General features: G+C 37.7%; 1 protein-coding gene across 2 annotated transcripts in view; it reads right to left on the minus strand.

Annotated features, from left to right (window-relative positions):
• LOC136856055 (F-box/WD repeat-containing protein 2-like) overlaps positions 1–18698 on the minus strand; it is a 54467-nt gene that overhangs the window by 22331 nt on the left and 13438 nt on the right. For both annotated transcript variants that reach the window (XM_067133622.1, XM_067133631.1), the window contains exons 2-3: positions 17573–17724; positions 3135–3287 (exon numbers count right to left, since the gene is read on the minus strand). In XM_067133622.1, coding sequence (XP_066989723.1) covers positions 3135–3287; positions 17573–17706 — 287 coding nt within the window. In that variant the 5' untranslated portion in view covers positions 17707–17724. The remainder of the gene's footprint in view (positions 1–3134; positions 3288–17572; positions 17725–18698) is intronic.

An 18698-nucleotide genomic window follows, 5' to 3' on the forward strand; every position in this document is an offset into this window, starting at 1 on the left:
GTTAAAGCTAATGAGTCATTTTTTTCTTTGTATTGTACACTAAATTGTGATGATTTTGTTATATAACAAATTGTAAAACGATCAAAGCAACACAGAGAAAATATTATCACAAAATGATGCATGAATCCGTACCGCGTGGACGTAAAAAAAAATTTTTTAAAAAATTCACCATAAATCGAAATATTGTGCTAGAGACTTCCCGTTTGTTGCAAAATGAAGGTAATTGATTGAATATTACTAGACTGTAAGTGTTTTAGCTTACAATTGCAGTTTTCGACCATTTTGGTCGAGTTAAAGTTGACCGAAGGTCAAATTTTTTTTATTTATCGTGATTTATATGAAAATATTTCAAAACTGATAAAAGCTACAACCATGAGTTATTTTTTGTTGTATTCTACATGAAATTGTGCACATTTTCATATATAAAACTTTATGTAACGACTAATATAAAACGGTGCAAACATTACGACAAAGTGACGAAAGAATTTCTGAGATGTTCGGCCAAGTTACCGTGCGGACGTAATGAAAAAGTTTTTTCAAAAATTCACCATAAATCGAAATATTGTGCTAGAGACTTCCAATTTGTTGCAAAATGAAGGTAAATGATTGAATATTACTAGAATGTAAGATTTTTAGCTTACAATTGCATTTTTCGACCATTTTGGTCGGGTCAAAGTTGACCGAAGGTTGAAATTTTGGCACTTATAGTGATTTATATGAAAATATTTCAAAACTCATAAAAGCTACAACCATGAGTTATTTTTTGTTGTATTCTACATGAAATTGTGCACATTTTCATATATAAAACTTTATGTAATGACTAATATAAAACGGTGCAAACATTACGACAGTGATGAAAGAATTTCTGAGATGATAGGCCAAGTTACCGCTCGCGGACATAAGGAAAAAGGTTTTTTCAAAAATTCACCATAAATCGAAATATTGTGCTAGAGACTTCAAATTTGTTGCAAAATGAAGGTAAATGATTAAATATTACTAGAATGTAAAATTTTTAGCTTACAATTGCATTTTTCGACCATTTCGGTTGAGTCAAAGTTGACCAAAGGTTGAAATTTTGGCACTTATCGTGATTCATATGAAAATATTTCCAAACTGATAAAAGCTACAACCATGGGTTGTTTTTTGTTGTATTTTACATGAAATTGCACACATTTTCATACATGAAACTTTATGTAACGGCTAATATAAAACGGTGCAAAAATTACGACAAAATGAAGAAAGAATTTCTTAAATTTTTGGCCGAGTTAACGCGTGGACGTAAGGAAAAAGTTTTTTTAAAAAATTCACCATAAATCAAAATATTGTGCTAGAGACTTCCAATTTGTTGCAAAATGAAGGTAAATGATTGAATATTACTAGAATGTAAGAGTTTTAGCTTACAATTGCGTTTTTTTACCATTTCAGTCGAGTCAAAGTTGACCGAAGGTTGAAATTTTTTGTAGTTGACGTGGTACGTCCACTCGTCACCCGACAGACAATTTTAGTCGACTTACGATATGTCCAGTCGGCGTTTAAGGGTTAATAGTAGCATGCTACCAAAAAGCAAAGAGTACTTCACCAATGAAGAATAACAGCAACCATCCGGTGTACACCAAAAAATTCAGAGCTGCTCAATAACCAAGTGTTTAGTCATTGACCGGCAGAAACAAATTGAGCTCTTTAGCTGTGGTGTACCTATCCTTCCCTGAAAGTGGGCGGGGCAGTATACCTACACCCAAAACAAAAGCGCACTACCGCGAATCTTGAATTTTGAGCTGTCGCCTACAATAGAAACTAATAGCTATGTAATTATTTGGTAAGTTACGTATATAAAAAAAGTTTTTCAGCAACTTTGGAGAGCACAGGGAGAACAGAAATTGGCCTGTAGTTACTGCAGCCTGCAGATATGCCACTCTTTGGAACAGGAACTTTATTACTAAGCTTGCTCTCATCCTCAAACTTACATCATTGACATAAAAATCTATAGAATTTTGAGAGACAACACACTAGAAACCTAAGAACCACTTTGAGAATATGGTCTTGAATTAAAGATGAAAATTTGAGCAAGGTGAAGTTAACACAACTCAAAGAAGTTAACAGTTAAATAGCTCAGCAAGAAGACACCAAATGGAAAGGATGAAAGGTTAAATGCGAGATCAAAGTTGTTAGGAGATGAAGGGACATTAAAAAACTCATTTATGGTGTGTCAACTAAGACACACTGTAATAGTACCCCTGCGAATACATAATGCCATGCATACTTATCAATATACTGTACTACTAAAATATTACAAATGGCAATTCAGAGCCTAACAATTACTATAAGTACTTGCAATCAACATTCGAACAATTACTATATGTACTTGCAACCAACATCATGAAAAATAATGGAACCAATTCCACGTAGTACTAATAATTACAACAGGCTAAACTTAAAACCACTGATTTCTGTCAAAACATAGAAAATATTTTTAAAATAAAGTATTTAACTGATGTCTAAACATTACAAAAATACAAGACAAATTGATAGACAATATTGCTATCTATGTCCTCACCAAATGATCCCGTTCTTGTTCATACCACTTGTGATTTTAAACATACATTGATACTTTTATAGTGTCCCCATTATTCAATTCTAATGGCCAGTCCTGGTGGTGTTTTGAATGAAAAAGAAGTCTAACTAAACTGGTATTTTAACAAAATGACATTTACAGTAAGAACAGCAAGAATTATTACATAAAACTTTGTCTTCCACAAAGTAAACCTGTCAATCTAACAAACAGCTGTTCTTACTACTAAACAGCAAACAGTACTGTTTACTTTTCACATAATCAGTAATGTAATGCAATAACATGTATCTAATCTGCATGTAAAAAAATTTAAGTTTTCATAATATAATGACTCACTCAGAGTTAAAGGTAGGTAATGGTTTACTATAGCATTTTAGAATTGAATGATGAAAAAATCAGCTCAGTAATTATATAATTAAATGTATAAACATAATTTTCTTTCTCAAGGGTTTGCAAATCAATAAGTACACTACATTCTTGGAATTACTGAAACTCAACTTTTTCTTTGGTGATATAAAGCAATATACATATATAAACCTTTATTTTTAATAATCAGTTACTATACCTATTCCATTCCTTGGAAACCTGAGATGCTTGCAAAAGACTAATGCCATCAATGTACACAAGAATTGAAACCTGCAATTCTGGTGGTAACAATGTAAAAAGATCTGGAGTATCTTGACCAGCAAAAAGTGTAACAAGCCGCCACTTGACATAACTGAAAGGAGAAAAAAATTAATAATTAAAATCTAGTTCTAAAGCTTCGTAAGCAAAGGAACATTAAACATCTAGTTCTGATGCTATTAGTGAGAAACAATATAGAAATGTTAAACTCTATGAAGGAAAGAATTCTGTTAAGAAATCATAAAGAGCTCTGTTCACCACATCTGGATTTTGACGAAGCATCAGAACTCTGGAAATGTAAAGTAATAGGTTGCAAAAGATATGCACTTGCTCACACAACCTGCTTAAATATATTCTCTAAGCATGAGTCAAGGAGAGAGATGATAACAAGATATAGTTCCAGAGAATTCAAAAGAGGAACACTTACCTATCAAATGCAATTTAAAAGCTGAGAACTCCAGAATACTACAATGTCTAGGATGCCACAATAATAAATGAGATGAAGGCTGCTGAGATAAAGATCAGAAGCAGGAACATTATACCCTGCTGCAACTGCATGTCTTAATATAAGTCCCACAACTCCACATCCTAATGAGTAAGTATATAACCATCTACTGGTTATTTTTTAGCCTTATATAAAATTTTGCTGATGTACTGTTAATACCAAGATTAGGTTTAAAAATATAAGGAGATAAATATCTAAACCATTATGACTTCATAAGCTCTTAAAATTACCCTCCTGAACCAATACAAAACAATATTCCTTGACACTGTCTTTCTGTTCCTCCCTGTAGACAGGAGCCTTGGCATCTGAAGTCTTTTTCCCAAAAAGGTGTAATGTTGTGACTGGGTAAAAGGGAAGATCCTTATCTACTTGGGAGAGGACTGAGAGTACTGAGGTGGTAATACACCGCAGCTTCATTTTCCTGATACAGTATTTGGGCATAGGTGATGATGTAGGCAGCAAAAGCCAGAACACCACCTTCAGTGTGTGTGTGTGACTTGGCAAGCACAATGCAAAAAACTGTTTTTAGAATGAGATCCAAAAGAAGGCTTGCTTCAGGGGTTCACAAATGAAGCCTGATAAAGACTTTACAAATCTCTAAAAAGATCCAATTTGAGAGCCTTTACTACTTGTCCAGGGACTTCCTTTTCAGAGTGCTGGCATACTTGTTGTAGCTCTGCTGAAGAAGACGAATCCTCACCTTTGACCACAAGATCTGTAAAAAAAAAAAAGCTGAAAAGGGAGGAGAAGGAGTCACTCACACACTCCCTCCCTCTTGCCAAACCGAATACCTTAGACAAGATGCAACCTGTCCCCTTTGGGGAGCTAGGTCAACTACACAACTTGCTGAGCAACCACCACAGGACCAAAGGAAACAGTGTCCAGGGACTTGTGGGAATGTCCTGATGACAAAACAAGGTGAATGTGGTCTGGCAAGACCACACCCCTGCTTGTAAGAACTGTTGAACTCATAGGTCTTCTGGAATGCTAAAGTCAGGGCATATCCCTGACTTCTTGAGTTCTCGCCTGGACTGTACCCTTGTCTTCCTTGCCAGAAAAGGTATATGCCCAATTGACTATCTCACTTAGCCAGTAATAACAAAGAGGCATTGACTCTCAAGCCTCAGATGCCAAGTTTTCTTTAGATAATACCACAGCACCCTAACAGGACACAGTAGCATCCTGTCTGGATCAATACCAATGGAATCATTAAGGAAGGGGATCAAGAGGGATTCGAACTTGGCGTCAGAGACTAGAACTCTGGGACAAATTCAAGTGAGAAAGATCCCAATTCCCTCAAGTGCTTAATGGCATAAGAGACGACATGAAACTCGCCTACGCTCTTCGCCAGAGAAAAACAGTCTATCCTCTTCACCAAAGAAAAACGATCTTTAGAGTCATATTCCTGTCTGATGACTTTCTCAAGGGCTTGTACAGGTGATGAGTTAGACTCCTAAGGATGAATTAATTAACTGATTATTAAAATAGTTTAACCAGACCACTGGTCTGACTGTCAGGGCTGGCCCGAAGGATCAAGATGAAATATCAGGTCTAACCAATAGGCCAAGCACTGAGACCAAACAGGTCATTCGGTGTGGTGATGAATGAATTAAAATAAAATTAAAAACTGCACAAAGTCACATACTCTTACACTGGAACATGTGCATGCATGAAATACATTCACTCATGTTCCCACACATAAACACACACACAAAAAATAAGAATATTAAAATTCAGAACAAGTTAGGTAACATTTAACATTTTTTTTAAATCATTAAATGCCTAAAGGGTTTTCATATTTTCATTATTTACTTATTTATTTTTATAATTTATCAATTACATTACAGTTCTTCATGAATATTAAAATTAGAATGACTGACAATGTAAATTCTGACAAAATTTCCCTCACTGATTTACATCCAAAAGTTGATAATTGTTTTTGGTTATATTTTGGACATTCACACAATACATGTTTGACTGTTATCATCACTTTGCACTCTGAGCATTTGGGAAGAGGGCCATGTGGACTGTTCATTAAGTGTACATATGTCAAACGAGTATGGCCTATTCGAAGGCGTGTCAGAATTACTTGTGTTTGTGTGTGTCTCTCTCTCTCTCTGATATGATGAACTCCATTTCCAACACAGGATTTTATGTTTCAATTTATTATTTATAGGTTCCTCATTCCATATGTTTTGCCATTTATTTACAATGACTGTTTTTATGTCTTATAGAGTCACTAATAGGGATGTTTACATTTGTCTTGTCATGTGGATTGCTTCTTTAGCGGCTTCATCAGCCTCTTTGTTTCCTTTAATCCCTACATAGGCCAGGATCCCACATATTTTGATATTTTTTCCATTATTATACAACTTATAGAGTGAAAACTTAATTTGTTGTACATTATTTTTTGGTCTGTAGTTTTGAATGGCTTCTATAGTACTTCTGGAGTCGCTGAAAATCACAAAATTATTAAATGAGGCTTCTTTTATTATTTTTATGGCTGATGCTATTGCTCACAACTCAGCTGTGAATACTGAGGCATTATCAGGTAGAGAGAACTGATAAGTTTTGTCTTGGGATACTGCAGCAAATCCCACTCCGTATTGTGACTTAGATCTGTCTGCGTATATTGCGTAATGTGGACCTTTTCAGATTATATGTTCTAATGTATGGTGTCTATGGTGTCTGGGGTATATGAGTAACTTTTTAATAAATATTTTAAGTGTGTATAAACTCTCATTTTATTCATAGTCCAAGGAGGAGGTTAGTTTACTATTGAAGGTAATCTTCTAGATCTAGTTGGGAAAGGTGGTAATTGATTGTTAATAAATACATCTCTTAATTCAAATAATTTTTTGGTTGGTGAAGCACTTGTCTGAATTCTCAGGGCACTATTCATTGTTACTAACACTCTATGGAGAGAGAGAGAGAGAGAGAGAGAGAGAGGTAGTTCACCACATTCAACTTGTATAGATAACTTTGGTGACAACTGATTAATTATGAAATTTAGGTCTTGAAGACAAAGTGCTGGAACCCATCAGGCTTATTCAGTGCAGCCATGAAGATGCAATACATAAATTAATGATGTGATCTAAAGGCTCCTGAACATATTCTAAGGCCTTTGTTATGAACTGGGTCTAACGTTTTCAGCGTTGTGTTTGATGCTGAGCCATATATTTCGCTTCCATAATCAATGATAGACAGCACTATTACTTTATATGTACAGTACAGTATGGGTATATCAATCGGCTCCCTAAGTAGTGTTCAATAGTTTTTACTTAGATTTAATGCTCTTTTACATTTTGATGTTATGTGGGCTCTCCAGTTCAAGTGAGTATCAAATACCAAACCTAAAAATTTTGCTGTTTGGCCAATTGGTACACTATGGTTTCTGATTTTTAAATCTATTTCTTCACCTTTCTTCCATGTTTTAATTTTTTTATAAAACATGATTGCTTGAGTTTTATCTATGGAAAATTTAAAGCCTACAGATGATGCCCATTCATCTATTTTTATTATGCTTTTATTAATGATTCATTCTGCATGCTTTATTTGAGATGCTGAATAATGTAAGACAAAATCATCCCTATACAGGTTACTTTTAATTACAATAGGTAGATTACTACTGATATCATTTACTGCTAAAGTAAACAGTGTGCCACTAAGGATATTTCCTTGTGGAATACCATTTTCAAGTGGAAATGTACCTGACAATACATCAAGTCTCACCTGAAAAGTGTGGTCTGTCAGAAAGTTTTGGATAAACCTAGGTAAATGTCCACAGATACTGTTTTTATGTAACATTTTTAATGTTGCATACCTCCATGTACAGTAGTATCATATGCCTTTTCATTGTCAAAAAAGACAGCTACAGAAATTTGTTTTCATTCAAATCCTCTGTGTATGTGGTCTTCTAAGTTAGATAGAGAATCCAAGGTAGATCTGTTACACTGTGATCCGAATTGAGTGGGAATCAGAATTTTATTTTCTTGAATGTGCCATGCTAGACAAGCATTTACTATTTTCTATAGTAACTTGCATAAGCAATTTGTTAAGGATATTGGTCTGTAATTATTTTCTTTCCAGGTTTGGGGATAGGAATTATTATAGCATTTCACCATTCGTCAGTAAATAAATTACGAATCCATAAATGATTATAAAACTGTGAAAGGTATGACTTTGCCAAAATTGCTAAGTCGCAGGTCATCTCAAAACAAATATTGCCATCTCCAGGAGCAGATTTATTGCTGTTCAAGAGAGCAAATTCCAACTCTTCCACATTAAATTTTCTATTATAATATATATCTTCCACTGTTTCAAAATTTATTGTTATTAATTCTATATTATTTTTTTGGTACAAAAGTGTTCATCTAAATTTTTATCACTACTTACATTTGCTAAGTTTTCTCATATTATATATTACTTATTTCTTTCGAAACAAGTATTCTTTTTCCATCTTTTAACAGGGCATGTTTGTCTAGGTGGTTTTATTTTCCTGAATTTTTCCCATATTTTCTTAATGGAAGTATTATTAGAGAGATCTGATACATATTTCCCCCATGAAATAATCTTTCCTGAAGTACTTCTTTTTTAAATTTTGTAGATATTTTATGGTATAGAGATTTTAATGTGTATCAATTTCTAATAATAGTATAGTCTGTTTTTGTAAACTTCCTTTTATTACTGGTAATACTTTATTAATTTTGTTGAATTTTTATCTAAATTATCTAGTTGTCTCCCTACTGAGTGTTTTACATTTATATATGAATTCTGTTAGCCTATCAGACCACCCTGGAACTTTGTGGTTTGTTGGATGAGATTTTAACTTTGGTATTGCTTTATCAGCAGCATTTTTAATAAAATCAACAAGACATTTATTAGTTTCATTATGGTCTTTTATACAGTACTCAAATTGTGGGATATTCCTAGTGTGCATTTCATATAGCTCCCAATCTGCTTTATAAGTGTTACAGTGAGGGACATGCTTTGCAGGATTATTTTGTGATAAGGAAATTAATATTGGGAAATGACCATTGGTGTAAAAGTCATCAACTGTATTCCAATCTAATCTGTCCACTATACTTGAGGGACAGAGAGTTAATCTACTGAGGAAAACGTTCCTTGTGTTTTTGAATGATGTGTGCTGATTTCGTCATCATTTATAAAGCACATGTTATTTGAATCCATGAATTCTTCTACCTTACTTCCTGCTCTATATGAGTTTTACACAATTATTGTTCCACATTAGGTTGTGAGCATTAAAATCACCTACTATTAATATAGGTTCCTATACTGTGCCAAGGATGTTGACGAAAGAGGAAGAAGGGAAAGGGAAAATTTATAGGAGGAGGAGGAGGAGGAGTAAAGAAGTTACAGGTCCCAATGTTCAGTTGAATCCACAACAGAGAGGGTAAGCGTAAAAGAGCATACACTTCCTACAGTGGACTCCTAAGCCCCAAACCCCATCAAGGGGCTGGGATCAGGGGGTCTTCCTCTCTAGATGTAGACGCTAAGGTGTATTTACCTATTACTGAATCAGTTTTGTTGACATATTGTAAACATAATATCATTGGTTCATATTCTTTTAGTAATCATTGTAGTATTTCTCCTAGATGTAATCTGGTCTGTAGACCATTTACGTTCTATTGTATAACATTCCTATTGAAAGTATTATATTATAGCAATTGAGTTTTGTTTTCTTTTTTTGCAATTTCAACTTAGATTTTTTCTAATAATTTACTCACAACATTTATTTGTTTTTCTTTATAATATATTAAGTGTTCAATGCACAAACAACATTTTTCATGGGTGCCTAAGTCAGTGATCTCTTTTTTTTCTATATATCATAAAATTTCTTATAATGTTTGTTAAACCACCTTTTGTTATGTTTTTATTATTATTGCACAATTCAACGAAGCAGTCATTACATCCATATGTGCTATCATGTATATTTCTTGTTTCTTTTGCTCTTGTTGTACCAATTATTGGTGATGGTGTAATCTCTTTTCCCCTGACATAATCATTTTTATCTATGGTACAGCTCTCCTCTACTTTTTCACATCCATATGTGCTATCACAAATATTTCTTGTTTCTTTTGCTCTTGTTGTACCAATTATTGGTGATGGTGTAATCTCTTTTCCCCTGACATAATCATTTTTATCTATGGTATGGCTCTCCTCTACTTTTTCAGTGTTTTGGATATCTGCTTCCATAGGTTTTATTATTATTTAAGGAGATAAAGGTATATTCTTAGCTAGTTTTTGTTCTTTCTTCATTATCTTTTGTCTTTCGTTTAACTGATGCTTCTCTAATAATAGTTGGCTTTTTAGTCTTTTTTTATCTTTAATTTCCAGTCCATCACAACTTTCCTCTGCTACTTCTGTAATAGTATCTTTTTGTGCTCCTATTTGCATTAATATTTCAAATGAATTTGATAAAATATTATCCATGCCATTTGCACCTGTTTCTTGATTCTTTATCATTTTAATTTTTTTCTGTAATGCATTAATTTCTTCTTGAGATTTATTTTTCTGTGCTCCGTTACGACTAGTGTCTGTAAGCATTTTTGTTTCGTTATTGGTTCACTGCATTGCCATTGTGTGGCATGTTTGTCAGATCCACAATACGCACATACAGGTTCACTTCAACAATATTTTTTGGCATGCCCATATTTACTACAATTTTGACACTGTGGTGTCTTTGGGACATACATATGGTCTTACTTCTCTATATTGGCCTACAATTTTATTTTTGCAAATTTTAATATTTTTTTTATTCATCTGTTTACTTGGTAACACACATACTTCACAATCCTGGACCTTTGGATATCTCTTTTGAAGAGGGTCTAATAGCATATTCTTTTTGACTGGCTCGTTATTATTCCCAAGAAGTACAATAGTACCCTGAATGCTGTTCATAGTACTATCATGTTTTTCATTTTTTATTTATGTTATCTATATTTTTAATTGACAAGTAATCTCAGACTGATTTTTTTTGTGGCTTCCATAAGCCATGTTTTGTCTTTCATCTGTCTGAACGACATTTCTGCCAATGAATGCCTATTTAATAAATAATTTTGTAATTTTAATGCTGAGATTTTTTTTATCAGTTTCCAAAATTAGAAACTTTGACCAACTTCCACCCCCAAAAGAGGAAGTCAAAGTGAGTTAAGGTTGGGTCATGGTGGTATTTAGTCATTTTGGGTTTACTATATACTGTATACAGTATGGTATTAGGGTTTTAATACCACTTTGAGTTTTGTGAACTGAGCTTTCCTTAGAACAGTCCATTGCTAAGCCAGAGTTTGTAGGAAGGTTCGGATCTGTATCCGTAAGATGAATAACATCAATTTCATCCAAGATGAGGTCCCTCTCACCAGGGATGCCCTACAGGGGGAGGAGCAGTACTGTTATCCACAGTGGTAGCTGCTCTGGGATCCTCACCTGGATATACACCATACCCTAAGTGCCTTACGGGTCGTCAGTCCATCGAGATCAGGCCCAGCACTGAGGGCATGGTTTAACATTAAAATTTCCCCTCGTTCAACCATGTCGGATAATCGAGTTTTAAGGTTGGAGCGGCATGCCATCAAACTCCACCCTCCTTCAAAGTTACAAGAGAAATGACTGCCATAATTCAATACCATGCAAAGGTCATAAACGAAAGAGGAAGGGAAGGGGAAAATTTATAGAAGGAGTAAAAGAAACTATGGGTCCCAGTGTTCAGTTGAATCCACAAAAGAGAGAGTAGGCATAAAAGAGCATACACTCCCTGCAGTGGATCGCTAAGCCCCCACCTCATCAAGGGGTTGAGATCAGGAGGACCACCTTTCCGAGTAAGAAAGAGTGATTAAAGGTGAGATGAAACTCCCAACTGGAATCTCTGTGGGAAAAAAACAAAGTTTGAACCTCGTTATCCTAAAGAACAGAAGGCAAACTGAACATGAAAGTTTAACCACAGCCTTATGGGCCAAGGAGCCTAAAGGACACTGCCTGGCAAAGACAGGTGCTGTTAGTCAACCACCCCAACCTTGCTGCAGTCTCTACTTTATTCCAAAAGAATTGAAGAAGACCCGAAAGACACACCAGTCCTCAATGCCAATACTGACTCTATACCAAAATTTGCCCAAGGACTCAAGACAATACTGAATCCCATCCCCAGAGCAATAATGGCTCACTGGCAGTTATCTGGTGGGCCAGGTAATCAGCAAAGACTACCCCTCAATAAAAACCTTTAAAATGTAGCTTCCTCCTTTGGGTTATCTCCCCTGAAGGTGCCACATTTTCTATAGTGAAGGCTCAAAGATCACACACAAAAGTCCACCTACAACTTGCATGGTAGACAACTCTATGTTGTTACTTCTGCTTGTGAGAGAGAGAGAGAGAGAGAGAGAGAGAGAGAGAGAGAGAGAGAGAGAGAGAGAGAGAGAGAGAGAGAGAGAGAGAGAGAGAGAGACTCTCTTGATGACAGGGAAAAACTGGAGATAATGCCCAAGTGCTTCTCCAAGGCCATCAAGCTCGCAACTGAGCTTGACAACCTATAGCAAATGCAGCCACTGTACCTTGGTATCCAAATCCTGGTGTACAAGACCCTCAGGTACATGCTCCATCCAAAACCCTGAGATCGTTCCACACTTGGCTGTACAGCCTGTTTGGTTCTAAGGCTGATATGAGTACATACTTTTTCGTGAAAAAGCTCAGAAGAAAGGGTGAAAGCTTCCTATTCTAGCCCCAATGCTTATCCAGCTCCCACCTCTTGGAAAGCTCTGAAGAAGTAGGAGGGTAAAAAAACGGTGGGAATGGTCCCTGCCACCCTTGTCCCCATCTAGTACTGCAGAGGCAAGACCATGAGTGGTCGTCACACCAAATTTACAACAAACCCAAGGGTCATTGAGAGCACACTGACTCATGGAAACAAGGGCAGGGGCTATCCATGATCATGCCAAAACCTCCCTAGAAGACAAAATTTCTACAGGAAAGAAAGGAAGGAAGGGGGAATCACTCCTTACTAAGTCTGGACAATGGGACCACATGGACCCTGTCGCTTCCCTGGACCTCTGCAGGCCAAGGATCCTGCACTGGTAGTATGGGTACCAACACTTACCTATGTAGCCTGACTAGCTAGGGCAGACTAGTACCCCTGGGTTTCAAGGAACCCCAGGTAGCTGTTGCACCTACGCTTGGAGCATGGGTAGGCAGGGAGTCCCGGACTGATGGTCTGAGGGACTTGACTGGACCAGTCAGCCTAGAAGATCTAAATCAAGTCACGTATGTCTATGGGTGAAGATGAGTTGCAGATAAAGTTGAACTTCCAAAGTGGATGATGGAGAAGACCAGTGAAGTATTTAGCATAATTCAAATGAAAAAAAAAACAGAATCAAGGATTACAATCCTTCCGTGCAACAGAGCATCAAAATGACCAGTATGATAAGTGATGCAATGTTACCACTACAACAGGGGTACAACAAATACAAAAAAAAGAGCCAATTATGACATTCTTTCAGAAGAAGGAAAAGAAAAAGTGTCCACTGTGGCAATTCTCTGTCTTTATCTTAGTCAGCTCCTCATGTCATGCAGCTGTTGCCATCCTCTTCCCTCAGAACTTCTTAGTCTCCTCTAAGTTCTGAAGATGACCCTGATAACCCTTCTGCCCTTTCATCTGAGGTCATCAGAGAGAGAGAGAGAGAGAGAGAGAGAGAGAGAGAGAGAGAGAGAGAGAGAGAGAGAGAGAGAGAGAGAAACATTCTGATACTGTGTTAAGAAACTCCTCTATGCACATTTGCCCTCTCTCCCCCTACCATTTCTCATTTTTTACATCTTGGTGTTTTGTTAATTTTGTCTGGATAACACAATGAAAAACAATAACCATGTCAATGCTGGATCATCATTCCCATTCCAGGCTAATGAGCATTTAGCACTACATATTGTACAGTAAGGTACATAAGTAATCATAAATTGTTCATTTATGTTTCGTTTAATTTTTTTTCTTATCACCACTGTACTGTATGAGAAATACTGTAACCACGATTTTTTTTATTATTCTTGGCACTGTATAGCCAATAATGGTTATTATAAGAGGTATATATACTGGGGTTTACATGGGCATAAACAGGTTACTTGTATGATCAGCATGTGGATAGTAATTTCATGAGCAGTTTCAGGGATGTGCGGGAGTCTTGGAACATATTACCCATGCATAATGGGGCCTTACTGCATAAAAATTCTGAGCCTTTTTCTTCTCAACACACATGTAAAAGAAACAATTTGCGAAAGTTGCAGTACTCTAGGCCTGTTTTTTGCGGCTGGCATGGTGTTGGGTAAAGAGGGAAAGGAGGATTTTCTTGGTTTTTTCCTCTATCCACTCTCCTTGAATGAGGATTGGTGTTTTCTTAGGAAGCCTGATTGGTAGGCGTTAATTTTCTGGTCATATTTTGTACTGCGCCCAGGGAAAGGGCGCGCACACATTTTGATGTGTCTTTTTGGATTGGTAGCTTTGTTGCAAAGCACCCACTGAAGTAGAGACGACTCTTGGCTCTACTGCCACACCACTGCAGGTTGAGAGGAGCTCCGACCAGAGGCAGTACCCACCTGCCGTAGCTCCCTCACAAGGTAAGGTTACAACAAGTATTTCATGATGCTAACTAAATTTTCTATTTCAGATTCATCTCTATCTGTGAGTGTTTTTGAGTAGTTTTGTCCATGTATCCCACCTCCTGTCAATGTTGAATTCAGCTATGTAATTATTTGGTAAGTTACATATATAAAAATGGCATTTTTATAGTAAAATAAAGGGGAGCGAAGGAACTAATCGTCCAGGTACAAGGGCATATTGATTCCTATTAGGTCTAGCCACTTCATTAATGGAGCGAGAACTCGGGTGAAAAATTGTGGGGCCGTGGAGAGGCCAAAGCACAGGTCCCAAAACTAGAAGACCCTGTCCTGGAACATGAACCTCAGATACTTCCTGGAATCCTGGTGAACTGCAACATGGAAATAAGCTCACTTGCGAGAGGCAGTTTTGTTAGAGGGTTGTTTGCTGGGTCGCACTGGATGCAAACTGGCTCTCTGACAGGACTGGACGTGACCTCTAATCCCTCGAAAGGGTTGCTGAGGGAACGGAGAAGTAGTCCTGGTTGAAGGAACAGCAGCGGAAGAAGGATGTTTCGAGATCCTAGTCCTCTTGGTGGACTGAGTGAGTAGATCTTGGGTGAATTTCTTCTGCAACTCTCCTGCCACCCATTCTAAAGTCTCTTGAGGAAATAAGCTGTTGCTGTCCAAGACAGCAAACAGAAGGGAAGAATGCTGAGGAGTGACCCCCTTAGAGGTGAACCAGCACCATAAGTCTTATTTTTTCAGTACACCAGTGGTGAAAATGATGGCTAGTTCATGGGCGGCGTCCCTCACTGCACGATCTGCACAGGTCAGAAGTCCCAACCAGTCCGAGGCAAAAGTCTCTTGAAGTGATGTGCAGTCCTCGATCTTCTTTGCTAGTGTACCCACGGTCCAATCGAGGAAACTCAGGTCCTCAAAAACCTTAAAAATATCTTTCAGCAAATGGTCCAGCTCTGATGAGGTAAGCAAAATCCTGGCGGACGAGAAGGCTGACCAACGAGTAGCATCAATGAGACTGGAGAAGTCCCCTTGAGAGGAGGCAGAAACTCCCAAGGATGGAGCTTCCCCAGTAAAATAGGACAGATACTTCTGTCGTATCAAATGAGAAGGAGGTGAACAGAACACCGCTTTACCTACGTCCCTCTTCTCTGGCAACCATACGTTGATACGTGCAAACGCTTTCCTGGAGGAGGAAAACAGAGAACCATACACAGCTACTTAACCGTTCCTATCGGTTGTCGTATCATAAACGCCGAACCTGGAGAAGGGGTGGCTGGAGAAAAGAAGTCCAGGCAGCACACCAGGAAGAAGCGCATCAGAGCCACATAGTTCAATGTAAGAACGTCGTTCTCCACAGGTTCCTCCTCAGAGGAAATCGGGGACATTGGAGGATCTGAGGGAGCTCAAGTCGCTGTAGATGGGTTCTGCAACAGGTTCAAAATGTTATCTAAGTGTCGTTGAATAGGAACTAGGGAAGGATCCTGAACACAAGAGGATCAGCACATGACACACTAGAAACAGTAAGTCCTACCTGTGGCGCTGGACGAATACTGGAAGGCAGACAAACATCAACATTGGCACTCACTAACACTGGACTCTCAGTCCCTGGATGTCTGCTCACTGATCTGGAGGACAGATCTGAAGTCTGCAATTCAGACATTATGTGCCCAAAGAGAGGACGCTTGGGAGCTGGGCATCCATAAGACGGGCACTCGGACACCTGAATGTCATAGCGCAAAACATTCTGACAAAACACAATCACTCTCAGAACGCAGGGGCACTGGGCTTCCACTTGTTGGAAGCGCGGACAACAGATGCTTCAATGAATGTTGCTCGGACACTGATTTCTCACAATCAGGCACTAAACTCTTGGACTCTGGGCGTTCGGACACTAATGTCCATATGTTGGACTAACTAGCACTTTCTTGACACTTTGTGGTGCTCGGTGTCCATCAAAAGGGATCGAGAAGCTTGAGGAGACTCCCAAAAACTACAGGAAGGCAGAGGACCACCAGCCCTATCCAACGCTTGCTTACGAGACGGGGAACGTCCTCGTCCATCGGGGCGCCAGACCTTTCCAACGGTCTTGAAACATTGGCAAATCGCTGACTGCGCTTATGAGCGCCAGAGTCCGAGTCACTAGAAGATAAAGCATGTATGTCCATTCGGATGCCTTTCCAACGGAAATCCTCCGAGTCCTGGGACGGGTGGACAACAGGCTCTGACGAGGCGATAACTACTCATGGGCAAACCCCACCAACCTCCCTTGGACTGCCAGTTTGCTTCCTCCCAGGTGAGCATGGGGAGTTTAGCAGGGTCCTTAGTCTAGGAGCATCGGTGGGACGAGTAGCTGCCCCCTCCACTGACAGTGCACCTGACACTGCACTCACACTATTGAATTTGTTCATGAGGACACGCACAGAGTTCCCAGTTTGGGAAACAGGGTTCACTAATAAATCTAATTTCTTGTCAACACGAGCTTCTAAGCTGGCAATGGCGTTGGGATCAGAGGAATGAGAGCCAGGGATCAGAGTTGCTGGGAAAGTCGGAGGACTTGAGATAAGGGAAAAAGCAGTCCCACGTGTTGCAGGGATACTTAAATTAGTCACATCAACCCCTGGATACAATGCCTGACCAGCGGAAGCCTTCCCTTCAGCCCTACCAGTAGCTTTCCTAAGTCTGTCTAAATATGCATTAAGAGTCTTCCACTTCCCCTTATCCATGTCTTTACACTCGTCACAGCAAAGTTCAGGAGAGCAAACTTGTTCCCTGCACGAACTACAAAAAGTATGATTGTCATACAGTATTTGGCTGAAGTCCACCTATTCTTACAGCCTTTACTACCATATCTTATACTAGAAAGGCTAGAATCTGACATGATTAATAAGTCATAATCGGGAAGTCACAAAAAGAGAAGTCTGAATTAGCTAAGCTAATTAACAGTATTAAAGTACCAAAAAGAACAAAGTACTTCACCAAATGAAGAATAACAGCAACCATCCAGTGAAAATTAACAAAATTAGAGCTGCCAAAGACCAAGAGCTCAGTCACTGACCGGTATAAACTGAGCTGTTTAGCTGTGTTGTACCTATCCTTCCCTGAAAGTGGGCGGAGCAGTATAACTACACCCAACACAAATGAGCGCTACTGCGAATTTTGAATTTTCAGCTGCCGTGTATAGTAGAAACAATAGCTATGTAATTATTTGGTAAGTTACGTATATAAAAAAGGCAAGCCTAGTTAATAACCTGGATACCAACCTTGAGGCAGCAGTAATGCTGGGAAGTAACAATGACAGTTGTGCATCTGGGGAAGAACTTGTTACAAGACTAGAAAGTAGCTTTTGTTGGTCACTCAGATCAAGGGCTTGAATTTGCTGAAGCAGATCTTCCATCTTGTCCACTTCATCAAGCTGAAAAAGCAAATACAGTATATTTCAATATATTCAAGGAAAAGATATACAGTAAAATTCAGCAAAAACTCAACTTTGCTGTAATCAACATTACCATACTGCAAAATCAACAGATTCATGTCAAAACTACAAACAGCATAATAAACAAAAAACAGCAGATAACCTGAATTAACTTTTTCTGATTCTGTTACTGTAAAATTATTTTCCTGATTTTAGCTACTCTGATATTAATGAGAAATATAAAAAATAAAGAAAAGTCCTTTATAATAATGGTGTTGAAGAATGTCTGAGGGAATGACGAACCAGCTTCCCAAAGTTCAAAAGGTTCAGAAAACACAGGATGTAAAGACTTCTCTTTTTTAGACATGATTAGAAAAAGAGATGACATCCACAGAAAATGGTTGCTGACTTAAAATTTTTTTTTTTATTTTATTTATTATATTTTTAAAATACAGTACCACATTAAATTGAAACAACTCTGCTTCAAAATGTGACCAAAACAAAAATCCTCTCATGAATTCATTTTATAAGAACTGATCAAAGTGAATCTGCTGTCCAAGGTCAACAAAGGTAGTACAATACACAATACATAAAAAACTGTGAATGGCTAAAACCTGAAAGGGTTAAGTCATGTGGATTACAGTGAAATGGTAAGGCAAATGTAGATATTAAGATTTGAAAAAACACATGAAACCATAAAGAATTTAAAGACTGGGTATCAACAGTGCAAAAGATGCATTACTAACGAACATCTTGTCATATTTAAACCAATGACCTTACAACAACAAAACCAGCAAAAAAAGAAAAAAAGCAAGGTGGGCACAGTTACATAATTGTGGATTTTATTTATCATAAATACTGTATATGTAGTATATGTACTTATGAAAAATAAAATCCACAATTATACATCATCATATGTATAATCCAGATTGCTATAACCTAGCATCCAACATCTTTGATTTTATCTATCTAAA

The sequence above is a fragment of the Macrobrachium rosenbergii genome, chromosome 3 (assembly GCF_040412425.1).
Source record: "Macrobrachium rosenbergii isolate ZJJX-2024 chromosome 3, ASM4041242v1, whole genome shotgun sequence".
NCBI lineage: Eukaryota > Metazoa > Arthropoda > Malacostraca > Decapoda > Palaemonidae > Macrobrachium > Macrobrachium rosenbergii.